General features: G+C 43.9%; 1 protein-coding gene across 1 annotated transcript; it reads left to right on the forward strand.

Moving 5' to 3' along the window:
• The first annotated feature begins 3,887 nt into the window (after positions 1-3,887).
• On the forward strand, positions 3,888-11,674 carry SNF8 (SNF8 subunit of ESCRT-II). The gene is made up of 8 exons (XM_068531479.1): positions 3,888-4,034; positions 4,395-4,445; positions 6,374-6,512; positions 7,427-7,531; positions 8,136-8,208; positions 9,172-9,313; positions 10,274-10,348; positions 11,398-11,674. The coding sequence occupies exons 1-8, from the start codon at positions 3,981-3,983 to the stop codon at positions 11,533-11,535; spliced, it is 777 nt and encodes a 258-aa protein (XP_068387580.1). The 5' UTR covers positions 3,888-3,980; the 3' UTR covers positions 11,536-11,674.
• The last annotated feature ends 444 nt before the right edge of the window (positions 11,675-12,118 follow it).

A 12,118-nucleotide genomic window follows, 5' to 3' on the forward strand; every position in this document is an offset into this window, starting at 1 on the left:
AGTCAATACCTCTTTCTTCCGGTGTTTAAATGTTTTTCCACCTTAGCATGCTGCCTTCTCCCAGTGCCCTGCATCCACAGAAGGCAAGGCTGTCTCTCTTTCCCGCTTAGTTTAGGTTACCTTTGCCTAATGTCCCCTCCTCTCCCATTGATCTAGTCATATTTTAGCATACTAGAGTCAAACACACCTAGATTCAAATCACTCTCTAGGTCTGTGACTTGACAAGTTAGTTCCTCTCTCTCTGAAGCTCAGTTTGCTGTCTGGAAAAGATTTAAAACTACTCACTTCGTAGGGTTGAGGTATTTTAAAATAATGCCTGGCACAACGTAAGTGGTCAATAAAAGTTAACTTTTGTTATTATTATTCACACACTTAAACCGCAGTTTAAAAACACTGGGGTATTAGTCTAAAATCAGGGCGTGGCAAACTGGATTGGCTGAATGGCTGGGCCAGTAACCTAAATAAGCAAAGTGGGGAGTGTGTAAAACAAGGGGAAGGATCGGGACTGTGAAAATGGAAAAGAAATGTGCCCCTAAACGTATTCTGATGACCAAACAAAACTCTTTGGATAACTGAATTTGCCTGAGGGCTGCCAGTTTGCAATCTCTTCCAGTTCTTAACATTTTGGGCTTCCTCTCCTCTAAACTCCTCGAGTTCTAAGAGTGTGTACCACACAATTTAGAGCATGCCTTTGCTCAGAGGTTATATTTTAGTGATTCTCCATGATAGAGCTGATTGTATTGGGGAGGAGTTCAGATCTATATTTCTGTAGTCTTGGGTGTCTCTGTGAATCAGTGAATCTAAAAGTGTTATTAGAAAAAATGTTGTACAACTTTCTTACTATGGGCCAGGCATTAGGGCTCAGTACTTTCTAAACGCCATTTTTTTTTTCCAACTTTTGGGTTTTTATTCTTTTTTTTTTGGCTTTTGTTCAGATTTATAAACATCATTTAAAAAAAGTCATGGTGATCTCATTTAAAGCCTCATCACAGTTCTTCGAGGTAATGATAACGTCATAGCTGTCAACCGTGCACTACACTGCCTCCCTGAGGCAGAGAATTAAAGCCCATGCTCTTAGCCACTCTGCCATAAGGCCAGTGACTCACTGGTCACTTAAAGCAACTGAGAGCATCTGTGATGGTCGGTCACATTCAGTGGTGCACTGGGGCAGAGTGCTTCTGAGAGCCACTGTGAAATTGTCAGGAATTCTGTGAGCAGGCTGTAAAACCATCCATAGCTTGAAACAGTAGCTCCAAAGGCTGTGGTCAGAGTATTTACACTATGGAAACTAGCAAATGATATAAACCAGAGCACCGCCCTCCCAACCTGGAGAGGTGATTGTTAAACAATTACCAGCACATCACTGGTCAGCATACTTTCTCTTAAATTATAGAGGAGAACAAATGTGTCTGAAGAAGGGAATGAACATGTCTGCTTGAGGGTGGCAACGAAGTTTATCAAGGGTCAATGTGTGTACATCAGGGAGTATGTATGTGTGCATTTGAGGGTCTGAATAGTTAAATCTGAAGTCATGAGTGTGAGGGATCAGTGTGTATACCTTAAAGAGTCATACAGTGTGAGTCAAAGAGTGAGAAATGAGGCAGGTGTGTCTAGATGGTGTCAGTGGGCACCTAAGGGACGGAGTTTTTGTGTTAGGGAGTAGTGTAGTAAGAATATGAAAATATGAGGTCAGTGTGTGCATACATGAGGCTAATGCGTTTTTCATAGACAGGGTATAATGGAGGAAGTCAGTGCGTATGAGAGGGTGTCAAATGTATGTGTTGGGAGGGGACAAATCTGTGTCTGAGAAAGTAAGTTTGTGTTTAAGGGGGCTTATGTTATCTGAGTTTAGTGTCTGAGGGTACGTATCGGAGTGAATCTGAAGGTAGGACTATGATAGCCTAAATAATTGTTTCAGCCTTGGTCGTTCTTTCAAAATACAGAAAAACACAAATAAGTGCTAAATATTTTTAGCAAGATAGAGCATTATTTCTCTTTCTCGTAAACATCCAGAGGCAGGCAGCCCAGGGCTGGTGTGACAGCTTGCTCCATGAAATCCTCGGGGACCCAGACTCATTGGCTCATGGTTCCACCATCCCTCAAGGCCGAAAATGGCAACTAAATATACTGCCACCGATCTCTCGGCTCCCACCCTCTTTTTTTTTTTTTTTTTTTTTTAGGTTGCATGGTGCAGCATGCAGGATCTTAGTTCACCCACCAGGGATCGAACTCCTTCTCCCACCCCCATCCCCCTGCCCCCCGCCACACTGGGAGCATGGGGTCTTAACCATTGGACTGTGAGGGAAGTCCCTGCTCCCATCCTCTTTTTTTTTTTTTTTTTTTAAAGAAAGAGCATGGCTATTTGAAATCTTTCTCATAGTCATCCCTTTTTTTTTTTTTAATTAATTAATTAATTAATTTATTTATGGCTGTGTTGGGTCTTCGTTTCTGTGCGAGGGCTTTCTCTAGCTGCGGCAAGTGGGGGCCACTCCTCATCGCGGTGCGCGGGCCTCTCACCATCGCGGCCTCTCTTGTTGCTGTTGCGGAGCACAGACTCCAGACGCGCAGGCTCAGCAATTGTGGCTCACGGGCCCAGCTGCTCCGCAGCATGTGGGATCCTCCCAGACCAGGGCTCGAACCAGTGTCCCCTGCATTGGCAGGCAGACTCCCAACCACTGCACCACCAGGGAAGCCCTCCCATCCTCTTTTTATCCTTTTACTTGAAACCTCTCTGGTAACATTATTCACATTCATGGTTTTGCCTTGATCTGTAGACCACTTCTTTCTGTAGAACTTCATACCAGTACATCTGAATGACAATTGGCCATCTCTCCTGTGATGTCCCACACACCTCAATTTCAACATTTTCAAAACCACTCTTATGTCCTCAGCTTTATCCTGTGGTCTCTTCCTACCTCTCTCTCTGAATGGCACCACGGAGTTGCCCAAGCCAGGAAACTGAACATCCTGCTAACTTTTCCCACCCACTCTGCCCCCATCTCATCAGTTTTACCATCCCATCTTCTTACTTTGTCCGGAATCTGTCGCATTCTCTCTATCCTTACTGCCACCATCTTAGTTCTGGCCCTCATCATTTCTACTTTGGATTGCTACAACTGACTTAAAATTAAGTCTAGGTTGCCACTAATTTTCCTATAACAAAATTCTGATATTATTACTCCCTGACTTAAACCTCCCTTGGCTCCTTTTTTGTAAGACTCAATAATGCTATGGAAATCACCTATGGAACTTCCTAAACACACAAATAACTGATTCCACCCCAGACCTGATGAATAACAAACATAGCTGATACTTATTTATGTGCCAGGCATTCCACTAAATGCTTTGTTATATATTGTCTGGCTTAATTCTCACAACGACTTCATGAGTAGGTATTACTCTTTCTCAACTGTGGAAAATGGAACACAAAGAGATTAAGGAATTTGCCTTAAGTTAGTGGACCATACGTAGTGGAAGTGAGCTATGGAACCAGGTAAACTAATTCCAGAGTCCAAGTTCTTAACTGTAAGGCCTTCCCCAGTCAGAAGCTCTACGTGTGATTCCAAAAGGCAAGCTCCATTAGCGTAGAACGGATTGTTTTATGTTTAATATGGAACGCTCGGCGCCCAACTCAGCGCGTAGCACGCAACAGACGGCCAGTGAGCAGCGGCGGACCTTCACTTGCAGGCTGGGGTGGCGGTGGGGGCAGTCGCATGAAATCGAGAGGGTCCGAGGCGTCCACCTGGGTGGGGAGCGCTGGGCCGCAAACAGTTTTGCGGATCCTGGCTGGAGCACAAGGCGGGGCCGCCGGGCCCTTGGCGGTGGGGGATGTTAGCCCCGCGGCCGGAAGTCTGGGCGTAGCTTCCGGCGCGCGGAGATGACGTACAGCCTGCGCATCCGCGTGGGGGAGCAGGTGGAGGCTCCCGGGACGCGGAGACCCGGCGTCCCGGTAGCGGGGCGGCCCGCGGGCCACGGTGGGGATGCACCGCCGCGGAGTGGGAGCCGGCGCCATCGCCAAGAAGAAGCTTGCGGAGGTGAGGGGAAGGAGGCGGGCCCTACAGTCACTCCAGACCCGCGAGAGACAGAAGTCTCTCCGCGCAGAGCTCTGTACCCTCAAATCGCCTCCCAACAGAATCTGACGCGGGTTTCTCGGTCCCGGGGAATTGAGTTTCTCCAGCTTCCGGTGGATTGGAATGTCAGCATCCCTAGATTCATCAGCCCTTTCCGCCACTTCCCCCAATTTGACTACAGACGAGTCGTCTATTCTACTTCCTCACCCCCTCTCCCTAAGAAAAACTATTTGCGAGACCCTCTTAATACTTCTGCGGAAGCAGTACAAGTGGGAGCCCCCAGCACCCACTCTCTCAACTTATCCTGGTCTATTTGTCTGACAGGCCAAGTATAAGGAGCGAGGGACTGTCTTGGCTGAGGACCAGCTGGCCCAGGTGAGTGGGTTGGAGGGCTCCAGGCAGCAAGGGAGATCCGACAAGGCTGGGCAGGACACCTTTGATATAAACCAGATTGTTTGGATCGAACTAAAAATAGGGCATTTGGCAAATCCCAATTTCTGGGCTGCTCAGATCATTTAGGTGACTTGCTGATAACAATAATAGCTAACATCTTTGAGTGATTACCTACTTGTAGCGTCCCAGGCACATGTCCATTTTCTTTACATACACTGTCTTGTTCATTCCTCCTGACAATCGTATCAGGAAGGAACTCTGTTCTTCGCAGTTTAGAATTGAGGGCACTGAGGTGTTAAGTGCTTTATCCAAGGTTACATGGGTAGTAAGTGGTAGAGTTGTTTGATTTAGGTCTTTTGGGTTTTTACTTTAAATACTTAAGAATAACATGAAAATATTGCCTAACCTGTGGCACCCACCACCATCACATCTAGGTGCTTACCAGAAGTGTGTGTCAGTGATGGGGGTGTGGCTCCTGCAGTTTCCTTCTCTAACACTTCCCTTTTCTGTACATGCCCTGTTGTTTACTCAGTTATTTTGCCTGGTGAAGAAGAGAAGGAGGCAGTGAGGCAGGGAAATGGGCCCTTGAACTGAGGAAAATAAGTAGACACAGGGTGTACTGTTCAAAAGCTCCCACTCAGGGGAGATAACATGCAGGAATCAACTGGAAATGGTGATTATAATAATGTGTAAATTTCTAATATGTTGGAAATGAGGAGAAGTGGTTATTCTTGGTGGGTTGAAGATAGGTTGTTAATTAGGGAAAGAGAAGGAGTAATGCAAATGGGAAGTCAGAATATCCCCAAACCAAAAGTATTTAGCTTTAGAATGTATTCTGGTAGACCCACATCCCTTCCTCAGAGATTTTTTATCTACGGTTATCCCCAAGGAGGTCCTTGACTCAAAGATTAAAACAACACACCTAATTCATGCCAGGCTTCCTTTCTCTCCTATCTAGCCTTTCTGTCAGTGGCTGAAGATTTCCCACCGTGTGAATGCTGCAAAATTGATTATTAGGTGCATCTTCAATTAATTAATTAATTTCATTCGATTTAAAAAAAATTTTTATTTTATATTTGACTATAGTTGATTTACAATGTTTTGTTAGTTTCAGGTGTACAGCACAGTGATTCAGTTATACATATACATATGTCTGTTCTATTTCAGATTCTTTTCCCATATAGGTTATTACAGAATATTGAGTAGAGTTCCCTGTGCTATGCAATAGGTCCTTGTTGATTGCACCTTCAGTTTAATAACATTTTTTTCTTCTGGGAAAAAGAAAAGAAGCACTTACAACAAGCGAAATACAATTAACGCTGTTGTATGTTATATAATGAGAGTGGTTAAGAAAGTAAACCCTAAGAGTTCTCAGCACAAGGAAAAAAATTTTTTTTCTATTTCTTTATTTTGTGTCTATATGTGATGAAGGAAGTTCGCTAAACTTAACTGTGATAATCATTTCGTGATGTATGTAAGTCAAATAATTATGCTCTGCATCTTAAGTTTATAGTGCTGTATATCAATTATATCTCAATAAAACTGGAAGAAAATGAATAAATAAAACAAAATTTGTAAAAAAAGAAAGAAAGAAAAGGAAAGAAAGGAAGCACCATATTAGATATGCACATTGATTGTTAGATGCATCCTGACTTTAGAACAGGAACACATGGGGGAAAAAGGTGTATTTTAGAATTGAAGAAACATTACAGCATCTTGTTTCTGCTGTAGCAGAACTGTGAAGGAGAGCCAGGGATAAAAAGGAAGAGAACAGTAAACAGTATAATGGTAGGCCTGAAGAAGACAGGTTATTCCAGCCTTTGCCCTCCCAGTGGCCCAGGGGCCTACTTTTGGCGTCCGATTGTCACCTGGTTGGGTTGCCCCTAACCTTCCCCTTGTTCATCCTGCAGATGTCAAAGCAGTTGGACATGTTCAAGACCAACCTGGAAGAATTTGCCAGCAAGCACAAGCAGGAGATCCGGAAGAATCCTGAGTTCCGGGTGCAGTTCCAGGACATGTGTGCCACCATTGGGGTGGATCCTCTGGCCTGTAAGGAGTTGTCTGTAGGGGTCCAGTGTTCTTCTAGGGTTGCTAAGGGACAAAGCTCACCTAGTTGTCGTCACTACTGTTGGGGCGTCTTCTATAAGGGCCTACAGGGAGATCCGGAGGATGTTGTCTTCAGGGAGTCCCTAGCAGGATAGCTGAGTATCCAGTTTGATGGGAAAGATGGAGAGGTTGGAGTGCAGGCTGAGTAGCCAGTGTACATGATCTTCCCTGGAATGCTCTGCTGTGGAATTTTTTTTATGACTATTTTTCCCTTTGTTAAAAAAAAAGTTTTGATAAAAGTAGTATGTATTCAGGCAGTCAGTCAACAAAGGAGAAAAAAGAAAACGAGAAAGTGGAAGTCTTCTGACCCTGCCCGTAATTGCAGAGATAAAGTACTGTTAACAGTTTAAGGTATATCTTTCTAGACACCTTCATCATATTTATAAACTATTTTTTAAAAATATATGGGATTATGCTGTAATTATTACTCTGTAACTTGCATTTTTTACTCAATAAAATATCTTCAATGGATTTTTGAATGCCAGGTCTGCATATTCTTTTTCTCAGCCTGTCTAGACCGTATGTCCCATTATACTTCACTGCATGCTTTGGGAAAGGAAGCTCACTTTTTTAGTATCCTGAGCCAGAGTTAGCAGCCAAGTAGATTGCCCACCTTTAGAACTGTCTGAACCTGTTGTTTAGTAGGAATTACCAAGAGTCAGATTGTGTTGAGGATCCTGAGTTGTAAGTGGAGCAGAAGGACGTAAGGCTGGGCAGAGAAGACTTCCCATAGAATAGCTGTATTTTGTTAAGTATATGGGCTGCCGAAGCAAGCACTAGAATAGATGTTTTAATCTAGCTTTGAAAGAAAAGATGTAGCTATTGAATAACCTAGCTTTTGTTTTTCTGTCTTTTAGCTGGAAAAGGATTTTGGTCTGAGATGCTAGGCGTGGGAGACTTCTATTACGAGCTGGGTGTCCAGATTATCGAAGTGTGCCTGGCCCTGAAACACCGGAATGGAGGTGAGGGTGGCTGGGTCCTGTGGACTGGGCTTTGGGCTTCTCTGAGAGGGAAAAAATCTTGAAAGATGATCTTTCCTATCCTGCAGTCTGCAGGCCAGTAAGGTCTTGAGAAGCTGTTAGGTCCTGAGGTGTATCTTAGTGCTTCATGATGTTGAATCCATGACCGGTCTCCATGGCCAAGGGTAAACCTGAATGATTATCTCTATTCTCCAAAGGTCTTTGGCCAGGAAGGCTTAGCTCCTAGTTGTTACAGAACATATAGGCAGGTAGGAAATAGGCCTTTTTCCCTGATAGATGATGTGTCTGGGTTATTAGTAACTATAGGCCTGCCCTGCTTCTCCAAGGTGTGGTGATGCCAACGGAGTCTCTGTGCTCCCCAGAATGTTACCTTTAAAACGATCATCCAGTAGTATCATCTTAATAAGCACACTGAATGGTCTGTGTTGAAGTTAAGAAATAAAACTTAAACCTAGTTAGAAATCATTGGCTATAGACACAGCCTTGGTGTCAAGAGAGCATTTACAGTTTTTCAGAGATGCTGCCTTTTTTTTTTTAAAGTCATAAAGGTAATCCTTCAACTGCTTTCTGTCCCCCTCTCTAATAGGTCTGATAACTCTGGAGGAACTGCATCAACAGGTGTTAAAAGGAAGGGGCAAATTCGCCCAGGATGTCAGCCAGTAGGTTTTGCCTTCCAACCCCTTGGAGTATAGAAAGGTCTTTAAAAAAGGTGGAAATCTTTTCTCCTTACCACTCGTTCATCTAGGCTAGTTTAGGAATCATTTTTATTCCTCTTCATGATCAGAAGAAATGTTTTTATTTTAGAAATCTGAAAATAGAGATATAAAAAAACAAAAAACAACCCATTATTTCTCAAGTGAGATATTACAACTGTTAAAAGTTTTGGTAGATTTCCTTCTAAGCGTTTTTTTCATGCATAAAAATAATGTGTGTGTGTGTATACACTTTTTTTTTTCTTTTTAAACATACTTGGGGCTGTATATACTGTTGACATTATTTGTGGTCAAGGAGACTAGAGCAGGCACTGAGAAAGGCTGGGGAAAGGAGTTGGGCTCAGAAGATGGGGTGTAAATTGACCTGGTTCACTAGCCTTTGTGTGACCCCAATTTGACAAAAGGTAAAAAAGACTCTCAGTATGTGGGCTGGATATGTGGTCTACACATTATCTTGTGGGTTTTCTTTAATTTCAGTTAGTTGTCAGCTAAGAAATCAGAAAATCTGGCACTACTGGGCCTGAATTTCCAAATGGCAGTAATCACCTGGGTTGCCCCTTTCAAATGGATAAGCATTCTCTATTTCGCCATAGTTGACACTACTCCCTATAGTCTCTTAAGTTCAACTCACTTATTCACATTTCCTGATGGGTTCCTGGAAGCATATTTTTTATCTCTGTCTGGTGTTGGAATGGTTTGCTAAGTGGAGAGTCTGACTCCTATACCATCTCCCTGGAATGTCCAAGCACCATTTGGTGCACTTTGACCCTGCCTTTTTACTGATGTAGTTAAATGTTGTGCAGCCTTTTGAGTCTTCAATCAGGGTATCCTGCCCAGGGCAGAGCTGAAACTGCACTGTTGCTAGGTCTGGTCTGCCAAGGGTCTTTAAGCAGCTCTTCCTCACCTCAGAGACGACCTGATCAGGGCCATCAAGAAACTAAAGGCACTGGGCACTGGCTTCGGCATCATCCCTGTGGGCGGCACTTACCTCATTCAGTCTGTTCCAGCTGAGCTTAATATGGATCACACTGTGGTGCTGCAGCTGGCAGAGGTACTGGTGGGCCTTCTGAGAGAGGGAGAGGGAGGGAGGGAGTGTGTGCGTGTGTGTGTGTGTGTGTGCGTGTGTGCGTGCACGCGCGCACGTGCATGTAGGGGCAGTCTGGGAGGGGATTTTCTGATCTCCTCCCCTCCATCACTCAGGTCTTTTGCTGAAACTGTCTAATGGATGCACTACTCAGACCTGTGCTTATTTAGCAGACGTTTATTGAGCAGCCACAGTGCAAAGCACTGGGCCAGGCTGTAGGAGCATATAAAGATGGGTACCATATAGTTCCTGCTCTCAAGGAGCTTACAGTCTAGTGTAGACAGACATGCAGACAACTAACTGAATTTCCTTGGTGGACAGATTTTTTGATGTCTTCATAAACCTACTTTATGGATTCTTTGAAAAAATGTTTAATCTTGTTTGCCATCCTCCTGTTCCTCAGCAATGCCTTAAGCTGTATCATCTTCCTCAAAATCCTTATCATGTATTTAGGGAAGACATGTTCAGTTTTCTCAATTCTGTAATGTAGAATAGAACTAAACGAGGGAGGGGGCTTTTCTGGATTGGGGAATGGTTAGGGTGAGGCAGGACAAGGGCTGAATACTTAAATATTTTAGATTATGAACAGTTTATGATGATCACCATTCCTTCCTATCAGTTAATCATTCTGAATCTTTCCTTGTCATACTTTAGAGTTCTCTGATAAAGTCTACATTAATATTTTAGTACCAGGGACTTGACTCTACTTTTTAAGACTGAACCCCTCAACCTACCTCTGTCATCCTGAAAGTCACTTCTCTCTTGCTCTCTACTGGGACCTCTAAACATTCTTCTGTGCTCTCTTAGGCTTCACCCAAGGGCAGTTCCCCCTCCTGCCTGGGTAAATTAATTGTCCCTGGGCAGATGCTGGATTCTAAGGGCAAGCACACTCTTAACTGACGCAGTCCCCATTCCTCCTTCCTTCAGAAAAATGGCTATGTGACTGTCAGTGACATCAAAGCCAGTCTTAAATGGGAGACGGAGCGAGCGCGGCAAGTGCTGGTATGTGACTTTTGGAATGGCCCAGAAAAGGTGGGCCCCAGATGGGAGGAGGTGGGTAGACAGATACCACACAGGCAAGAGCTTTGGCCTCTCTCTCTCTGCTGACTTCTTGCCTGGAAGGCTGCTGCTGCCACACCAGAAGTAACCCCAGCATTTCTCTGAAGATGGCACTGAGAGGTAGAACTCACAAAGGCAGGCTTCCAGCCCTGGCACATGGGTACAGCCAGGCCGCCACTGCCACTGGGGAGTCACCAACACCTCTCTCTGCTGACCTGTAAAGCCTGGCCAGATGGTTAATGTGGCTTGTACTGGAAGTAACACTGTTAGTACAGAGTGAAGGGAATTACTAACTACTGATGATAATTACATTGCTATAATTATATACTATTATAGTGCATATTACATATAGTTTTATATATACACATTTCATGGTACTAATGAAAGACTGATGTTGTGAAGAGGGAGTAGCATGAACACGTAGGAACCCTGGCTTTCAATACCTTTCTCCTTACCCAGGCAGTTGAACTATAGACTTAACCTCATCTGTGAAGTGGGGATAACATAAACATTTAATGATATTGGGTAGAACCAACCCATCTGGAGCATACTTCCAGCTATAGGAACTATGAGTCCATTCTAATACTAATATGGTCTTTCCATTAACTTTTCCAAAAAGGTTTCCCCCTAGCTGTCTGTTACTCCATAAGTTAACTGAAAGGTACTGATCTCCATTTTGTTTTAGGGAATGGAGTTAGTGATTTGCTCAAAGCCATGTAGCAAATATTTCTGTAGCCCTTCCTGCCACAACATCCCACTTTGTCGTTATCCTCTTTCCCAGCAGCACAGATTAAGCAACTTGGTGGCATTTCTCACACCTCAGGCAAAGATCTAGGCTAAACAAATCATTCGAATTTGGCTGTGTAAATACGTGAAGGCACTCTTGTAGATTTAGTTTGAAAACCCCACTGAAGCCAAGATAGGTTTGAGCATTATCTACCTTACATTATGTAAACTCCCCTCTCTCAATTGACTTTTCCTTTTTCTGCCAGGAACACCTGCTGAAGGAAGGGCTGGCTTGGCTGGACCTGCAGGCCCCAGGGGAGGCCCACTACTGGCTGCCAGCTCTCTTCACTGATCTCTACTCCCAGGAGATTACAGCTGAGGAGGCCAGAGAAGCCCTCCCCTGACTGGGAATGCGGAAGGGGGCAGAGCAGCAGGCAGGGAGAAGAGGGAGGAGCTGGTGGTGAATAAAACCTGGACAACTTTGTTTTAAAAAAGAACCAAAAAACCAGAAAAATTCCAATTTTTTTCTTCCCCCAGTATTCTTCACCCATTACTTTATTATTTTTTTTAAAGTGCCTTCACATTGCATCTTTATTGGAGAAAACCTTTTTTATCCGCTAAGGATAACCTGAGTAACATAGATAACAGTGAACATGTATAAAATGACTTGCACAGGTCATCTACAAGTCCATGGTAGAGCTGGGCCTAGAATGAAGGCCATCTGTCTCCTGGCTAGACAGTCTAGTTTCTGTGGCCCTGAGACATAAATTATAGCCTCTGTTAATTCAAACCCCTTCCTCATAAAATGTTCCTTATCTCAAACGAGCAGACCCTAATGGACCAGTATAAATAGTCACTCTTTCAGTCTCTTCCAGCTTCCTTGGTAGGGGTTCCAGGTTATGGCAGCAGACTCAGCTATGAGTATGAAGGAAATAGAGGTCAATGTTAAATGGTGGTTAGAGAAAAGAAAATTTGAGGGGAATTAAG

Source organism: Eschrichtius robustus, chromosome 20 (genome assembly GCF_028021215.1).
Source record: "Eschrichtius robustus isolate mEscRob2 chromosome 20, mEscRob2.pri, whole genome shotgun sequence".
NCBI lineage: Eukaryota > Metazoa > Chordata > Mammalia > Artiodactyla > Eschrichtiidae > Eschrichtius > Eschrichtius robustus.

Coding starts and splice junctions, on each gene's coding strand:
- SNF8 (XM_068531479.1), top strand. CDS start 3,981: ATGCACCGCCGCGGAGTGGGAGCCGGCGCCATCGCCAAGAAGAAGCTT. Junction 4,035..4,394: donor CCAAGAAGAAGCTTGCGGAG/GTGAGGGGAAGG, acceptor TTTGTCTGACAG/GCCAAGTATAAGGAGCGAGG. Junction 8,209..9,171: donor TTCGCCCAGGATGTCAGCCA/GTAGGTTTTGCC, acceptor TCCTCACCTCAG/AGACGACCTGATCAGGGCCA.